The sequence below is a fragment of the Diabrotica undecimpunctata genome, chromosome 4 (assembly GCF_040954645.1).
Source record: "Diabrotica undecimpunctata isolate CICGRU chromosome 4, icDiaUnde3, whole genome shotgun sequence".
Lineage (NCBI taxonomy): Eukaryota > Metazoa > Arthropoda > Insecta > Coleoptera > Chrysomelidae > Diabrotica > Diabrotica undecimpunctata.
In genome coordinates, this window is record NC_092806.1 from 3185128 (window position 1) to 3203760 (window position 18633).

At 33.1% G+C, this 18633-nt stretch overlaps 1 protein-coding gene across 2 annotated transcripts in view; it reads left to right on the forward strand.

Annotated features, from left to right (window-relative positions):
* The window catches only part of LOC140439043 (alkaline phosphatase-like), a 586651-nt gene that overhangs the window by 481663 nt on the left and 86355 nt on the right, over window positions 1-18633 (forward strand). For both annotated transcript variants that reach the window (XM_072528682.1, XM_072528683.1), the window contains 2 exons: window positions 8412-8619; window positions 17224-17364. In XM_072528682.1, coding sequence (XP_072384783.1) covers window positions 8412-8619; window positions 17224-17364 — 349 coding nt within the window. The remainder of the gene's footprint in view (window positions 1-8411; window positions 8620-17223; window positions 17365-18633) is intronic.

Below are 18633 nucleotides of genomic sequence, written 5' to 3' on the forward strand. Positions count from 1 at the left end.
GTAAGTATGTAAGATTAATTTTTTTCCAAAGATAATGTTATTTCTTAGAGCGAAATCTTCTTTAAAAGTTTTTAAACGGTATTATCTTGGTTTATCCAAAATTGAGGTAAATATAGGACAGTGGGAATGCCAGCTCGAAATCTTTAATCTACTTGATTTTCTATCGAAATTTTTCCATATTCTATTCAAAATGTTTCAGTTATATTTATAGTTATCGGAAACAAGCCTTTTACAGTTTTTCGTCTATTGCCAGTGGTTATGCAGCCCCCAGTAAAGTATAAATTACTTTTTAAGTGGGAAATTTTCAAATTGTATCCGTAAATTTGAGCTCATTTATTGTCTTATAACTATATTAAAATTAGATTGATAAATTAAATTTGAATAAAATTGTATTTTCTTGTAATTATAATAAACGTAATTGTATATTGTTTTGATTGTCAACACTAACAATTACAACTCTATTCATTACCCCTCAGGTAGAGCAAGCAAAATAATCCTTAAATTTATGCGCAAATACAACAAACCATCAAAATGGTAATAGTAACATAACAGGATCACCCACTGTTTACTCTTCCCGAAAATTTACCGCCTCGCGAGGTGGTTAACAAAATTTATAGTATTTGCTCAGGGTTAGAGTGACAAGCGAATTTATACATTTTCTAGCATTAGATGTACCTGAGGGAGTCGCAGATGTGCGTGCTTGTGCCTGTATATCCGTCTTTCGGAAGTAGGATTTACTTATGGAAAAGAAAAACAATAAGCTTAGACCAGGAAAGAATCGTTTAGGCCCTTTGGAAGGGATTTTCTGCCAAAAATATTTTTGGACTGGAGTGCTTTATTTTTAAAACACATAAATGTTACAAAAAAAACGTGTCATAAAAATTTATAAATAAGAACGTGTTCGTTGTACAAACCAATAATAAAGATTTACTATTAACCCTTGATCGCACGCATTCAAAAATATTTTAATAACATTTACTGGATAATGCAACCATACGGTTACGTTGAATTCAAATGCATATTTTACTCAAATATGGTTTACAAGGCTTGCTGTTAAATGTAGGCATATGATATCGGTCATTTTTTAAATACATTACATTAGATTTTTATGAACTCGCAATCCTTGTGTAGCCTTTTTAACACTTCTGAATTTGTAACTCGTTGGGTCCATGGTATTTTTAAAATCCTTCTATAGCACCACATCTTAAATGATTCCAACTTCTTTATATTATCTACTTTTAGTGTTCAGCTTTCCATTCTATACAACAGCTCTAGAGGAAGGTCTCGATTAACAAACATTGTTTTCATTTTTATAAATGCTTGTCTTGTAATTTCAATGCGTGTCCTTATTTCTCTACCTTGGTCATTGTTTTGATTTACCCAGGTTTCCAGATATTTGCCATAGAGTTATTCACTCTTTCTACTTGTTTTCCCTCGATATTTAGCCTTCCTACTGTATGTTGCTTATAAATAATCATGCACTTGGTTTTCTTAATGTTTATTTGTAGTCCATATTACTGACTTGATACTAACGGAGTCAGCAGAGGAAACTGTCGGAAAAGCCAAAAGGCAAAGAAATGCGGAATGGTATGATGATGAATGCAGAACTGCAGTACAGGAAAAAAGGCAAGCTAGGTTTAACCAACTTCAAAGAAACACAAGAGTGAGATTTATAACGAAAAAAGAATACAAGCGACTAGAATATGCAGAAGAAAGAAAAGAGAGGCTATGAAAAAAAAAGTACAAGAAATCGTAAAGCATAACAACAGAAGCGAAAGCAGAAAATTCTATAAATGCATACAAGAAAGCACACTGTCATTTAGACCAAAACTAACTATATGCAAAGACAAGGACGGAGAACTACTAACAGAGAAGCAAAAAATTATAATAAGATGGAAACAATATTTCGAAGAAAATCTAAATGCAGACAACGAAAATGATCAGAACGAGACAATATATTATACGGCGGAGCTGCACATCAAAAATACGAGTTATGAAGAAGTACTTCAGATAATAAATAAACTAAAAAACAATAAAGCACCAGGAACGGACAGAATTTCGGCAGAATTATTAAAGCATGGAGGATCCGAACTCTGGGAAAGAATCCATTACCTAATAACATTAATATGGACGAAGGAGCAAATGCAAGAGGAATAGACAGTTGGCCTCATACAGCCAATATATAAAAAAGGAGATAAGAGGGAATGCCAGAATTATAGGCCAATTACATTGCTAAATGTATTATACAAAATTCTTTCTGGTATAATCTACAATAGATTATTAGAATGCTCCGAAAATATAATTGGTGGTTATCAAAATGGATTCAGACCAAATAGAGCCACTACAGATAACATATTCATACTAAGAACGATACAAGAAAAAGTTTATGAATACGAAGACCTATATAATATGTATATAGACTTTAAACAAGCTTTTGATAGTGTGAAAAGAGACAGAATGCTGGAAGACCTTTGTAATCTAGGTATACCTAAGAAATACATCAGCCTCATAAAAATGACGTTGCAGGGTTCAAAAGCCGCAGTTAGAGTAGATGGAGAACTGACTCCCTTGTTTAACATCAACATGGGAGTAAGACAGGGAGATGCCTTATCGACCATGCTATTCAACCTAGTTCTTGAGGCAGTCATTAGAAAAACCAATATAACCAGCAATATAAACACCAAATCAGTACAAATTACTGCATATGCAGACGATGTAGCCATCATTAGTAGGAATAAGCCACGACTAATGGAAGTGTTCAAACAAATTGATCCTAAAGCAAGAAAAAGAGGTCTCAAAATAAACGAAGCAAAACGAAGTATATGACAGTCAAAAGAATAACTGACAATGAAAATAATATCACAATAGACAACTATACTATCGAAAGAGTGGATGCCTTTACATATCTCGGCACAGAAATCAATCAGAAGAACTCCGTAAGTAGCGAAATTAATGCACGTATTTCCAGCGGGAATCGTACATACTATGCTAATAAAAGATTGATGACATCGAAATTATTAGGCCAAAAGAACCAAAAGGACTATCTACAGAACACTGATTAGACCCATAGTAACCTATGGATGTGAAACTTTTGTAATGACGAAAAAAAAATGAAGCCCAACTCAGGACATTCGAGAGAAAAATACTGAGGAAAGTATATGGCCCGGTACAAGAGGAAGATGGCACATGGAGAATCAGGAGAAACGACGAGGTTAATGAGTTAAATGAAGATTATGACATTGTAAGATTTGTGAAAAGTCAAAGACTGTCATGGCTGCGATATGTGCAAAGACAAAACGATGCAAAAACAACAAAGAAAATGTTACAATGAAAGCCCATAGGAAGGCGAAAAAAAGGAAGGCCCAGAACGAGATAATTGGATGACGTGGAAGACGACCTGAAAACAATGAACATAAGACAATGGAGAAGAAGGGCACAAGAGAGATCTGAATGGAAGGACATAGCCAGACAGGCAAAGACCCATCCAGGGTTATGATGCCAAAAGAAGAAGAATTACTGACTTGATAAAATCTATTTACTAAGTGTTGCAGTGCTTCTAGACTGTCTGCATAAATAGCGGTGTTGTCTGCGAATCTTATGTTATTTAAGATTTTTCCGTTTATTGATATACACTATTGTTCCTTTGATATATACCTCTTTTGATTCCTATATTTTCTGTATCGGAATTTTCGATACCAACCTTTGTTTTTTGATTCCAGTCCAGTACATTAGCAATAACCCATATATTTTGACGATCCACATTCTTTTCTTTTAACAGTTTTACCAGTTTCTGATATCGTACTCTATCAAAAGCTTATTGATAATCTATAAAGCAGACATAGAGATCCTGGTTCATATCTAGTCGTCTTTGCGCGAGAACGTCAAAAGCGAACAGAGCCTCTCTCGTTCTTAGTACTCCTCTGAATCCAAACTGGGTGTCATCTATATCTTCTTCTATTTTTTTGTATAGTTTTCCATGTATTATTTTGAGAAATATCTTAAGTGTGTGGCTTATTAAGGAAATTGTTCTGTACTGAGAGCATTCTGTCGTATGTACTGACTTTGGTAATGTTACAAACGTGGACAGCAACCAATTTCGGGTATTATTCCTGTTATATATACTTTGTTGAACAGATCTAAAAGTATATGCAGTGTTTCTTCGTCAATGCATTTAATTCGATCAGTGGGTATCTGATCTGGGCCTATTGGTTTTGCGGTCTTTGCATTTCTAATTGCCTATTCTAATTCGCACGTTATTATTTTCTGTCCTGTTTGTTCCTGTAAATCTTCTTGTATCATTCTATCATCGTCGAATAGTTTCATTATGTATTCTTGCCAAAATCTTAGTTTATCTTTGATATCTGCAATGAGTTTACCATTATCATCTTTAAGTATCCCATAGTGTGCTCGCTTTTTGGTATTTGTTAGTTCTTTAATTTTTTTGTGCATATTAAACCTGTCGTATTTTCTGTCATACTCTTTTATTTCTATGCATTGATCTGTTAACCACTTTTCCTTGGACTTTTTTATCTCTACTGTAATTCTACATTGTTGTTCTTGATATTTTGGCTCATTTCTCCCTATTGCTTTTCTCTTGTCTTCTATTATTGCTAGAATTTATGAAGTCATCCACTTCTGTTTTTTATTTGTCTTTTCATGCTTTATCTTTTCTTTTGCAGTCTTTAGTAATGCCTTTAGTAATGCCTGAATATTGCTCCACTTTTGATTGATATCTTCTGATATTAAGATTTCTTCTCCTACTTCTGTTAGATTTGAGTTGACTTGTTGGATCACTTTTTTATATATTTCTCTTTTTCTTAATTTTGTATAATTAAACGTTGGTTTGTTTTTAGGTATCACAATATTTTTGAGTTTCACCTGCATTCTAGCTATCAGCGGATTATGGTCTGAGTTGACATCTGCTCCGGAGTATGCTTTTACTGTTTTAATTGAGTTTTTGTATCTATTTGGACTAATATTGTAGTCTATTTGATTTTTGACTGTGCGGTCTTTGTTGTCTGCAAGAGATCTCTAAGTATATAATCTTCTGTCGGATAGTTGGAACATTGGTTTTGTCAAAATGTTCATTTTGACAAAAACTTACAAGTAAAATAATAATAATTTATTAAAATATTTTAATTTTATATAATTTGTCTAAAATATAAATAATATTATTACTTTATTCAATTTTAAAAACATTATTTATAGTTATTTAACCAACAAGTGTATTAATAAGGGCGATTAACAATTGAGATATTGAGCTCGCTTCGCTCACGCGTTAATGTTCGAGATTGTTAATCGCCATTTTAATTCACGAGTTCGTTACAAAACTTTTCCGTCGACCGTACTTTTCAGAAACAAAAATATCTTAGTTTACATTTTTATTTACTTAACGATAAATAATGACATACAACGACAGAGAGTACTTACAGCGGCTACTTCATTTTAAATAATTTTTTAGTGGGTTTTAATATTGCCCAAAAAGCAAGATTAAATTAAACTGTGCTCGATATATGCCTTTTATTTGATCAAAGTTCATTTATCGGAGCATTCAACCTTATATTTAAATAGGTATATGTTTGGTTGCCTACACCGCAGGTGACTGCCAATCACAGAGCGTTAAATGTGGTTAAATTAATTTATACAAGCAATGTATGTTGTATTGCCTATAATGAAATCGTTCATTAATAGAAAATCATTCATTAATAGGGGTCATTAATCAATGATTTTGAGGGTGTTAAAATTATTCATAAATGGACGGTCGATGGAAAAAATTTTAAATTACAGAAAACGTAGTATTAAGTTTCGCGTTGGTCTACTGTACTCCTCCTCCTCAGTCCTAATCCCTTTTGGGATGTAGTGATACCATTAATCATTTACAGTTTTTTCACGATTTCCTTCCATCTTTTCCTGTCCTGGGCTAGTTGTTTGGCTCTTGGTTTATCAATATTTTTGTTTGATCTACTCAATGGCTTGGAGATCTTCCCCTAGGTCTCTGTCCTTCAACTCTACCTTCGACTATCAGTTTTTTCATCGTACCTGTTCTACTAGCAATGTGTCCAAAATACTTCAAATATCTCTGTTGTATTTATTTAAGCAATCTATCCTTTACTTTAAGTTTTTATAATATCGATACGTTAGTGCGATGATCAATCCAGGATATTCTTAACATGCGGCGGTATACTTACATTTCAAAATCGTCTAGTTTATTTTTATCCGCTTTCTTTAAGGTCCACGTTTCGGATGCATATGTGGCTATGGGAAAAATGAGTGCCCTTATCAGCCTTAGTTTTGTGAGTATTGTTATGCTAGAATTTTTCCAAATTGTTACCAGTTTCATCATAGCTGTTCTAGCAATAGTCAACCTTCTACGTATCTCTCTGTCACACTCTCCGTCATTTGTTATTGGGGACCCCAGGTATATGAAACTATAATACTTCAAAGCTCCCAATTTCTTAAAGATTATTTCGAGCTCTGTCTGCTATCATGGTCTTTGTCTTACTCCTATTTAGCTTTAGTCCATATGTTTTGTTTTTGTCCTCCAGACATCTCATTATGTCTTCCATTTTTTCTTGATTTGCCGCGATTATTAAAGTGTCATCAGCATATCTCAAGTTACTGATTTTTTTACCTCCTACTGATATTTCACCCTTTCATCCGTCTAGTACCTTTGGCATAATGTGTTCGCTGTAGATATTAAACAGATTTGGAGAGATTAAACATCCCTGCTTGACATATGCCTCTACTCATAAATGATCAGAATGGGTGTTGTTTATTTTTACTGTGCATTTATTATTTTCATATAGACTTCCAATTAGTTGAATTAAGTGGTGGGGTGTTCCCATTTCCGCTAGTATGAACTATAGCTGCTGCCATTTGACTTAATCGAAGGCCTTTGTATAATCCATAAAGCACATAAGCATAGGAGTATTGAATTCACGAGTTTTTTCGATTAGTTGTCTGACATTAAGAATGTGTTTTCTTGTACCTTTTCCTGAGACAAATCCCTAATTCCCAAAAATAATATCAAAAGCTTTTAGTCTTTCATGTAATACATGAAGTAGAACTGTCACTAAAACTATACTCTACACTACTACTGTACTATATTTTTTTAATTAAAATCGAGCTAATTTTCCTAATTTGATTCAAGAAGAAACTGTGTTTGTTATTACTAGATAAAATAATAAAATGTTTTTATGAAATTCTATTAGTAAGTAATTGTGGAAGTTAAGCAAAATATTTTTATAATTTAGGAAGCAAATGTGCATTACTCCATCACGAAAATCTAATATTTTCCATGCAGAGGCAGGTTCAATCTTACGAGGCTTGTATATAGAGCAATTAATCTTACGTCATACTGTACCTAATAACTTTTCATTTTATCCTCCCGGCTAAAACTGAAGCAACCAATTTCATGTGTTATCATTTTAAATCGCATTACATTGAGCTGCTTTCTCGTTTATCATGGGAGCAGAGCGTCGTTTTCCTTTTTCTTCCGCCATGTTCTCTCCTTATGGATGTTTAGCGGCTTTTAAAAACAAAATAAATCGGAATTTAATCCTTCTTTAATATCGGGGATATTGGAAAACAATTCGGTATTGGGTCGGAAAAGAAAATAAAGACGTGGTGATAGATGACATCAAAAACTCGTTTAACAAAGAGCGTCCCGGTTTAGGAGCGGAAAAAAGGTAAAAATTATTGGATGCTTTTCGCGATTGGCTGGCCTTTTTGGCACATCTATTGATGAAGTTATATATGTCTTAATCTATTATTGTACTTAATAAAATCTATAAAAAACAATAATATAAATTACATTTCTTTTATTTTCACACTAACGTGAGTAATTGATGGATTCAACCGTTACTTGATCGAAATTCATTTTATGTAACAATAAATAAACTTAAATGTGGCGACTGCCCAAAAACTTACATTGGTCAAACAGGTAGAAATTTTAATAAACGAATAGCAAAACATAAAAGGGCTTTCAATAATAGAAAAACAGATTCTACATACGCACTTCACCTTCTAGATCATAATCATTCTTTTAATGACGAATTTAAAATTCTCCACATTCAAAATAAAGGCCTTAAGCTATCTTTGTTATAATCTATGGAAATCAACAAATTAAAAAACACAGATATAATTCTGAATGACCAGCTTGAGCCAAACAGTTCTCCCCTCCTCAACCTATTTCATTAGAGACTATAAAGTGTAAACCCATGCCAAAAACAGATCACTTGAGAAAGGCAATCAGCCGAAACAGCTGTAGTGATAAATAGAAAGCTGTAGAAATAAATTTTGTGGAAGTTTTGAAAACAAAGTTTTCAGTGTTTTATTGTTACATAACGTGAGTAAGGTTGTCACTTGATCTTTTGGCTAATTAACCAATATATGATTTTATTTTGTTATAGGTGCTTCTTGGCGGTGGTCGACGACATTGGCTGCCTAAAGTTGCCCACGACCCAGAAATGACGAAAGAAGAAGGTAGACGACTTGATGGTAGAAATCTTATCGACGATTGGGTGCGCGATAAAAAGAAAAGAAGTTTGAAGGCTCAATATGTATGGAACAAAGGGCAACTCGATCAAATAGATCCTAATCAAGTTGATTATCTCTTGGGTGAGTATATATGTTTGAACAAGAAAAATCATTGAATGATTCGTAAAAGACGGTAAAAAATTGTAAAACGTCTGACATGTTGGATATTCATTGGATGCATATTTATACAATCAGCCGATTTTTTAAATGAAACTAAACTGTCTCTCTGGAAAAAGATCTGAATTATTCTATTTTAAACATTATGTCGTTTCCATTACTGTAAAAAAACAACAATTTAACCGTTTACTTAGGAAAATATTAAATATTGGTAAAATTATAAATGTCTTTGTCAGAATTTCGATCGTAACCCGGCATCCGAAAGGAGAAATTTTGTAGCGCGGTGTGAAAAACCATTTTACCAACTGTAACTCCAATTTAGGAGTGAAAGTAACAGATAAGTGAACAAAAATGAGTCTTTAGTGCACTAAATCCCCATTGTCACCTCTATTCTTGTACATTTAATATGCAATATGCATTTAATATGCAATATGCAATTGCCAAAATATTGCATATTGGCCCATCAGTTCCGAGCTGTACTAATGTAAGCAAAATCATTTTCTGGATCATTGGAATTGCCGATTTTAAACTAAATAAATTTATATTAATAATTTATCACTCCGCTATATAACTTCTTCCTAAGAGAATATCCTAAGTTAATTAATTTAAAGAAAACTGAGGTAAAACTAATATTTGTATAGTACATGCAAATAACATAAGCAAAACAGTTAACCACAACATGATCTCTAATTAATTGCCTTTCGATAAATATTTTGACGGCCTTTCTAACGTAAACCACTCGACCTAAAGGGTCTGGAAGTTCCAATAATCCCGTTGACGATTACTTAGTAGGAGAAATTAGTTGGATATTTGGAGCAAAACAAACAGAAACAGCTAGTAAACTTTTCGAAGTAGTGCCTCTCAAAGATGCGGTAATGGTATTGTCTTAGGAGGCTTTCACTCTAGCTGAAAATTCCAGGAAATCGCAGGAATTTTGATCTTAGGCCATAATTTTGCAGGATTCCATTTCCGGGCCATTTACATACAAAGGGTATAAAGCGAAGGTATATTTCAGTAATTCGATGGATTATGAAGGAATAAGTAACTTTGGTTCGCATGTTCGATCGAAGTTTACAAATATATGCCTTTATGTGAAGCTTTGTTCAGTAGGCTTTAATCGAGCGTAAACATACATTATCTGATATTTTTAAATTGCATACAAATCAATCTAGCAACACAGAAATACTATAAGAAATATCATTAGCTATTTGTTTCTAAATATGTGTGGTTTTGCAGCGCAGATGTTCTCTAAATAATTCACTGCTCTATAAAAGCAAATTTTAAAATGTTTCCTTTATAAATTAAAATTTATAAAAGTCGCAATATTTAGGATTCTAGTCAACGAAAATTAGTATTTTTTTATTTTAATTTTCAGTACCTTGTTGCATAAATTATAAAAATGCAATTAGTTACATGGTATTACAAATACATTTTGATATAAACTTTGTATATAGAAATAATATTTCATAATATTTTAATTATATTACTTAGTTTTACACAAAAGCTTTAATTGATTATTTAGAATTTTGTAATGTTTTCATTGCGTGTGATACGACTTCAATATTTTATTATCAAGGTAAATTTTTTTTTTTTATTTATTTACGCTGCAACCACAAGGGTTATTAGCGACCTAAAAAATATAATACAGGTAAAGGTAGAAAAAATTACAATAATTGATACAGTTCTGAGTCTTTAAGATAACTTATTGTGTTTTTTAACATTCATGTTTTTTCTTAAGACTTGTGATGGAACAGACATGAAGTCAACAGTGATATTATTATTCTTTAAAAGGAATTATTTACCGATGAGTCGGAATCTTCTTCCGATAATGAAGTTTTCACTGTAGAGAGTAAACCTATGTGTTTGCCAAGTTTTCGTATTAATTTGGTGCTTATGGTTTTCATTCTTTTGTCGATGTAGTATGAATGTAATTCCGTTAGAAACTTTATAAGTACATAAGAGTCTTCTGAGTATAATTTTGTTACGCTGATTATGTCTTTTGATCCTTGTATATTTTCGAATAGATCCACTACTTGATCGAAGCTTAGCAATTGCTTTTCCCTTTCTACATATTCTCTAACTGGTTCCAATAATGTTTGGAGATTTGGTATATCATTTCTTAAGTTTTTGTCATCAGTTTTGGTTTTTTTCTTTAATTGAAGCTTAGGTTTTTCAAAGTTTTCTTCGGAGGGTGGCGTGATTGCATCTTCTAGGGTTCTTTTTCCGGTTGCTTTGTTCGAAGTTACTTGGGGTTCGTAAGAATTCAAATGTGTATTTTTATTTGGAGGTAAGTGTTAACTTGTTTCGGGTAAGGTTTATTTATGTTTTTGGGTATTAGAGGATGACTCAGACGATGTAGGTGTTGCGATTGTAGTGTTAACTGAAGAAGTGGTCAAATGTATGGATGTATTTTGTAGTGAGCACGGTTGGGTTTGGTTTATTGATAAATTTGGGATTGCTACTCTTTGTAATGTGGTTTAAGAAGACGTAGTAAGTGTGGAGGGAGTGGTATTTGAGATTGCAGGAGTATTTTGTAGATAATCTTGTTGAGTATGATTTATTGATGAATTTTGTCTTATTTCTGTTTGCATTGCACTATCATTATGAGGATGGTTAGAAGGTGAAATATTTGGACAATTAGCTGCCTGGTGTCCAGTTAATTTGCATTTAAAACAATTTTCGTTTGTTTTGGGCTATAAATATGCGGTATAATGTTTGTTCCAACTCGATAATAAAAGATTCAGGTAGTACAAAGTTGTCTGGAAAAGGTGAAACGAAAATTTGTCTTCGGAAGCTTAGAATATGACTAAAGGCAGGATTGGTTGCTCCTATCCGTAGATATGATATGTCTGAGAGAGGATTTAAACCTAGTTTTATTAATTCGTCTATTATTATGTTAGAAGGTATGCTTGGACATACATTGGACAGAATTAAGCGGACTGATGGAGTTATTAACCTTCTCGCTTCTAGTATATTTCCATTTACTATTATTTTCTTTGTTTCTGCTATGAATTTATCTACTAGGTTTTTGGATGATAGATATATGCATATTCTACCGTTTGATATACGGAATGCGAAAATTATATTTTTTGGTTCTATATGCTGACTCAATCCTTCAAGATAGTCATTAATTGTACAATTCTCTAGAGTGTTAAACAAAATAGCTTGATCTCTGCTTGGGATTAATATACTACGTGGTTGACTAACTGCTTTTGAGTATGATGCAATTTGTGGTAGCTGATTGGAAGATGACATCTTTTAAATGGATTTTAAAATCCGACTAAAACCGGTGCTGTTTTACAGCTTTCGTTGTGATACCAGTTCATGTAAATTGAATAATACATATTGCAGTTGTTTACTTTAATATATAAATCCAAATAGATGCAAAAAGTATATTTTATCTACTCACGATTCCAATATTCGGTATACAAATCACTTTCACTTTTATACTTAATTACTTTTCTTAAATTATTAAACCACTATAAAATTAACTTCTTTGCGAGCTATTTTAGATTATACTCGAACATGATTTTGATTTTAATATAATTCACTATTTACATGTTCAGAACTGAAGAAATAATCATTTAAATATTTAAATTTTTAAGAGAAACTTTGAAACGCGTCTAAACACTTTGACAGTTTTTTGACGTTTTTTCAATACTCGGGTCTAATGGATATAATTTCCAAGGTAAAATTTTTAAAGCGTTTAAATTAGATGAATTAAAAAATTCATCAATAGTCTATCAATGTTCGAGCTCTAGGTTAGCAGCATCTTGAGAATTCCTTTTACTGAAGTTAACTTCAGTAAAAAGGACTTCTGGATTATTCGAATATTTAAAATACATGGAGAATGGATGCATCCTACTATACAGCATCCACTGCATTTTTAGCCACTCTACTTTAGACCTATCAACACTTATCTTTCTGTTCGTAATGTTACTTTCTAAGGTTTTCGTCGATATGAAATCGTCTCGTTTCATCTGTACTACCTTGAGTGGATTTGTTCCACAGTATAAGCTGGATTTAATACAATGTACATACACAACACCGCAGTTTTTATATTGCAGTTCTGACCGCCACATTGGTCTGAGTACATTATTAGTTTCCTTGTACGTACATTATCTCTAATAAATTTTAATAAACATGAACCTATTTCCTGTGGCCCTCTGGATGTAGTCGATTCGTCCTAAACGTACATAAAAATGTCATCGGTAGCAGCATTGTAAATCCCTAAACAGTAAGTCTATAACTGCCGTTTATAATAGCATATTCTAGTTGAAATTACCGGAGTTGGAAAAGTCTTCATCAGATCAAATATAATTACTGTGGTGTCATTGTTTTCTTTTGCATACTGCATATCAATTTTCATATTATTCATGTCACTTTCCGCTTTTCTTAAATATATAAAAGGTAAGTTCCTTCTTGGAATGTTCACTATTTTCACAAGCCTCTATTTTTACTTTGAAATTATCGCATTTCTTATATGAATCTGTTATAAGAGCATGGAATGATAAGTTTAACTTTTCAGTGAATATTTTTTCAAAGATGTATTTAGAAACAGGTTCGCTGACTTTCTTTTTATATTCGGAATACATTATTATTAAATTCAAATCAGGTGGTAAATACTGTCTTATCTCACTTTTGTGTCTGGTGTAGTGTGAATCGTATTTTGGGAAAGTATTAATGAACTCCTTTTGCTTCATTTTCTTTCAGCTCAGGGGTTTTGTTTTTTGGGACATGTTTACCTCGCTTGTCAATAGGGGGTGTATCAATAACTAATTTATTTTTCAAAACCCTTGTGAGTCGTCCATCTGATACTTGAAGGACATGTTTGAAAAATGACTTGCAAACACGAATTTGTTTTCCGTTCATATCTGGTAAATGATACAGTCTGGAAAATTCTCTCGGCTTTGTTGTGGCATCGTTTGCATTTTGTTTACATGATATTGCTTTAATTACATTTACGAGTGAACACAGGTATGAGCTTTGCAAATTGAAATTTAAGAATCAATAAAATTTAGAAAATAGTACTCTTTGTCTTTCAGGGTCGACCTACTCGTGGCATTTTTCTTTACAGGGACATCGATATTGTGTATTTGTCATTTTAGCGAGAAAGAGAACGCCTTTAGTGTTACTGTGTTTCTCACCTTTAGCTCGTCTGTTTTTTGTCACATTTTTTTTCCACGTATTTTCCTTGCGAACGCGTTTCCTTGTCGTTTTTATAGAAACTGACGACTGGTCTTCTTCATTAGACAAATCTTCAAGAATATGTTGCAAATTTGGCGAAGAGCTCCTGCTGCGATGATCTGGAACATACTCGGAACGTGAATCCTGATAGGGCTCCTCTGGGCTGGATCCAAGTAAATCTCGTAATTCATTTTCGATGTTATTAGTAGTTTTAGCCCCACTTCCTCCATCATGTGCAGTTGCTACAGCTCCAGGAACATCTGCAGCAAACAAACACAACAATAATTACTATTTATGTAAGATGTAAGCTTTGAAAAAATTAAAACAGTTCAGTTAATGTTTTTTTGTAGGTTATGTTAACTTGACAAAGGTTATAACAGTTGAATTGTTGGTTAAATAACAGAAACTCACCTTTTACGTTACATGCAGTGCCTTCCGCGCCTTTGTCCTCACTTTCGTTCATGTTTTTAATAATTTTTTAATTAAAACACTGTTATAAAAAGAGAAACGCGCAAATAATCTCTTAATAATAATCAAAATGACAGTTAGGAGTTGCCAATGCCAGAGTGGCCCAAGTCACCTGGGTCACTATGATTTTTAAAATGGAGTGTAAAATTACAATGCCAAAACAATACTAGTGTCGCCATCTGTTATTCTTGGAGAAAACTAATCTTGGGCCACTATGGCTTTGAAAATATTATTATTTCACATCGTTTTTTGTGATAAAGTTTAAATATGAAAAAATGTCACTTGGGCCACTCTGGTTCTGGTGGCCTCATTTTATGTAAAAAATATAATAAAGTATAAAATACAAAAATAAAAAAATATTCTTAGATGAACATAAAAAGACACAAAAAGAAAATTTATTTTAAGGACTTCCTGTTTGATTTTTATCATGCTGGCTCTTTACATGCTGGTTTACTGCATCTTTGGCACTTTATTGTGGTTGCTATATATTTTTTTTTTTTTCGACCGCACTAGGTACACCTTCCTTTTGTTGTGTCGGGTAGTTTTGGAGTCTCAGTCTCGGAACTCTTAAATGAAGCTAAGTAACTTTTGATGCCAACAGATAGGTTGGTGATATTTGCCACTGGTGCAAATGGGGTGACATTAGAGAAACCGCTAAATTTTTAAAAAATGTCTGTGACTTAGGGCCTTATTGCAATTAGTGGTTTAAAATAAAATATTGGAATTTATTCCTGCAATATTCATAAGCTGATAAAATACAACCAATGGCCACCGTCTAGTTTGTCTTTGGACAGTGTAATTGCTGCACATTTGGTCGACTACATCGATTCCCCCTTTAGTTTCATGCTAGCTGCTTTAGTAGAATAGTATGGTTTGGTCTGGTTTGCCTAACTTCTCATCTACAGAATCATCAGCGTGCTGCGCGAAAAATAATATGACAGCCTTATTCCTTTTCCACTGTAGGATGCAAGGGTGGTTTATTTCTGCGAGTAGTGTATAGGTCTAGTTTTGCTTGGTTGTAATTCCAGTGGGATTTCCCAATTATTTTTTTTTAATTACCAACCAAAGCAATTTTTCAATAAAGAATCTCTTAAGATAAAGGATAACTGGCGTACCAATTATCTGTGTTCAAGTTTCTTTTAAAATTTTTGAAGGGCTCGATCAATCTGAGTACAATATCTGTTGCAGTGTTTGGTAGATTATATCTTCCTTTGGGCTCCTTGACACAGTAAATCTTTAAATTTGAGACATAAAACATTTTTGAATCAGTAGGCAAATATTGTACAAAACTACAACGACCACGGTATGGAACTAGCATTTCGTCAATTGTAATACGTTCACCTAGGCAGAAATTTTTCCGACAGTTGTCTATGAATTTGTCTGTAATTTCTCGCACTGCCGCTAATTTATCTATCTGCTTCCGTTCTTCATGCCTTGTTTTGTCGTCGAAAGTTAGTGCTCCAAGGATAAACAGAAAAGATTTATATCCCATACATGTCAAAAAGGTTTGGATTCCTGTGCCCTCAGTTGCCCACATCTCTCTAAAATTAGTATGGTTTAACTTTTATACACCAGCAAGTAAGAGAATTCCAAGAAGTGTAAGAATTTTCTCTGGCGTTGTTAAGTTTGTATCTTTGTCCCTTGTGAACACTCCTTAAGTTGTTGTAATAAAAATATTTGTGTAAGATGTTACACTTTTTATTATTTCTATGGTAAAAACTTCAAGAAAATATACTAAGCTCGTTTTTAACACCTTCTGCATCGACTAGAGGTCGCGGAAAAATTTTCACAAGATTTTTTAAGGGAGTTTTGGCAAATTTACTTACAATAGAAGGTATTTCACACCATATTTCCGTCGCGACTTGTAAACGTAGGTACTTTTTCTTCTTCTTCGTTCATTTGATGATCACATACTCTTTGAAATACTTCTTTATCACCTTCCTGCTCTGAAGTGGAATCATGGTCACTGTATTCAATACATTCATCGGACGCATCGGGATCGATACCACCCATGTCTTCCAAATTTTTCCATTATTTTTCTGGCTATCTCCTCTAACTCATCGCTAGTAGGTTTTTTAAAACTATACTTTTACTTAACTATTTGCTCCGATAACCAAAGAATTGTTGTTACTTACATAGTCGCTTGGCGTACTTTATGCACCACTTAGTAACACGCATCAACAATGACGTCAATTCTAGTACTAAATTTGTAGTGAGTAAGATTTACACTAAACTCTAAAGTAGAGGAATGTGTGGTAGGAGGAAACAGGAGCGGCTTTGCCTATGCTAACATCTGGATGTAAAGTTGTGATATGACGTTTTAAATAAGAATGGCGTACTTTTTACGCCTTAGCGAGCACTTAAGGGTTAAAAATGTACTAGGCTTTCTTCGAGAAACGAATTTGTAATACAAAATTCAACGTTTTTTTTATTTTTTATATTTTCTTTATTATAAATAATAATGTTAATGTTGTAATGTTAAATTTATAGTAAAAAAAATTGGTTTAGTATCAATAACCTTGTAGTTGAGATATAATAAACTAAAAAAAATAATATTTAACAATTTTAAATACTAAAATAGTGATTTCACAATATCCAGTTATTTCCGTTTAAAAATTAAATGGAAAAATTTAATTAATTTGTTAGTTCGAGTTTTCATTTAAAATAATTCCAAATAAAAACTAAATTAATTGCTACAAAATATTTAATTTATTAACAATATGTTTACTGACACGTAATAAAATAATTTCGGAGATTTACTTTTAATTATCAGCTTACTGCACCATTCAGTTTCAATTTGTAGCCCTTCCAACTAACCGTTTTACAAAATTACCGTCCCATACATTTCACCGAACTGTTTAGCATGTTTAGTTCCAATTTTCGATTAATCCGCCTGCAAATATTTGTCCACAGGGTTATTTTCGTATTCCCACATGGACTTCGAGGCCGACAGAGATCCAGGCTCCGGTGGGGACCCCTCACTGGCAGATATGACACGGTCGGCGCTTTCCATACTACTCAAAAACCCCAAAGGATTTTTTTTGGTCGTCGAAGGTGAGTAGATATGTTTGTTTTTATTGCGTTAAAGGGTCCGTTTTTGTTTGAATATGCTGTTTTTTCTCAATTGGGCCCTTTTGAATGAATAGCGCTATTATTCTCGCGTTCTTTGCTTTTACGAACTTTTTTATATAGTCCAATTTACTAAGAGGGCTACAATATATTGAAATAACATAAATATATAAAGTAGATAACAAAAATTAATTTATTTTATGTAATCAATAAACTCAAAGTTCGTTAATTGTATGAGTATTTTAACTACTTTTAGAATTACAGTATTTACAAAAAAATTGTATATATAATTGTGATAACAAAGAAACACTAAAAACTTTTGTTTTCAAAACTTCCACAAAATTTATTGTAGTATCTTATCATTACAGCTGTTTCGGCAGAAAGTGATCTATTTTTGGTATGTGTTTACATTTTATAGTCTTAAATCCTGTGATGGGCAGGTTTTGGAAAACTTAGTTGGATACTTAAGAACCGCAAAATACCCCAATACTTGAGGAGCAAAGTGTTCAACCAATGCATCCTTCCTATCATGACATATGGATGTCAAACCTGGACCCTAACCAAGGCAAACATGAATAAACTAGCCACAACAGAAAGAACAATGGAAAGAGCAATGTTAGGTATACGACTGTCAAATTAAAAGAGGAACGACTGGGTAAGATCCAAAACAAAAGTCGAGGACATATCAACAAAAATTGCCAAACTTAAATCGATCGAGAGGAAGACCACAGATGAGATGGGTTGATGACAATAAAAAAATAGCCGGAACAAATTGGAAATATGTTGCTCAGGATAGAGACCGATGGAAGGAGTTGGGAGAGGCCTATGTCCAAACATGGACGACAGAAGGCTAAGAAGAAGAAGAATCCTGTGGTGGTAGCGCCGGGTCTGTAAAACCCGAACCTACCTTTAACTGCACATTACTCCAATTGTCAACAGCACTGTGAAGAAAACCATTCAGCTATGTACTCTTCTCCGGCAGTACTGGCTTCGACAAACCGGCTTCGAACTGGGTAATATGATCGTTTATTTTTTGTAAAGTGGATACGTCGAGTTCTGGAGATCCAGCGCTACCAAATCATTACCTAAAAATCTAGAGGTTTACGTCGGTGAGCAAACAATGGGACATTTAGACTAAAAAATGATTCAAAATGTATTGTGGAGCATCTGATAACACTAATTTCCGGAATGTTACAATGTTACCACTTATAAAATAAATGATCTTTTAAATACACATACATGAACTTATGTAGG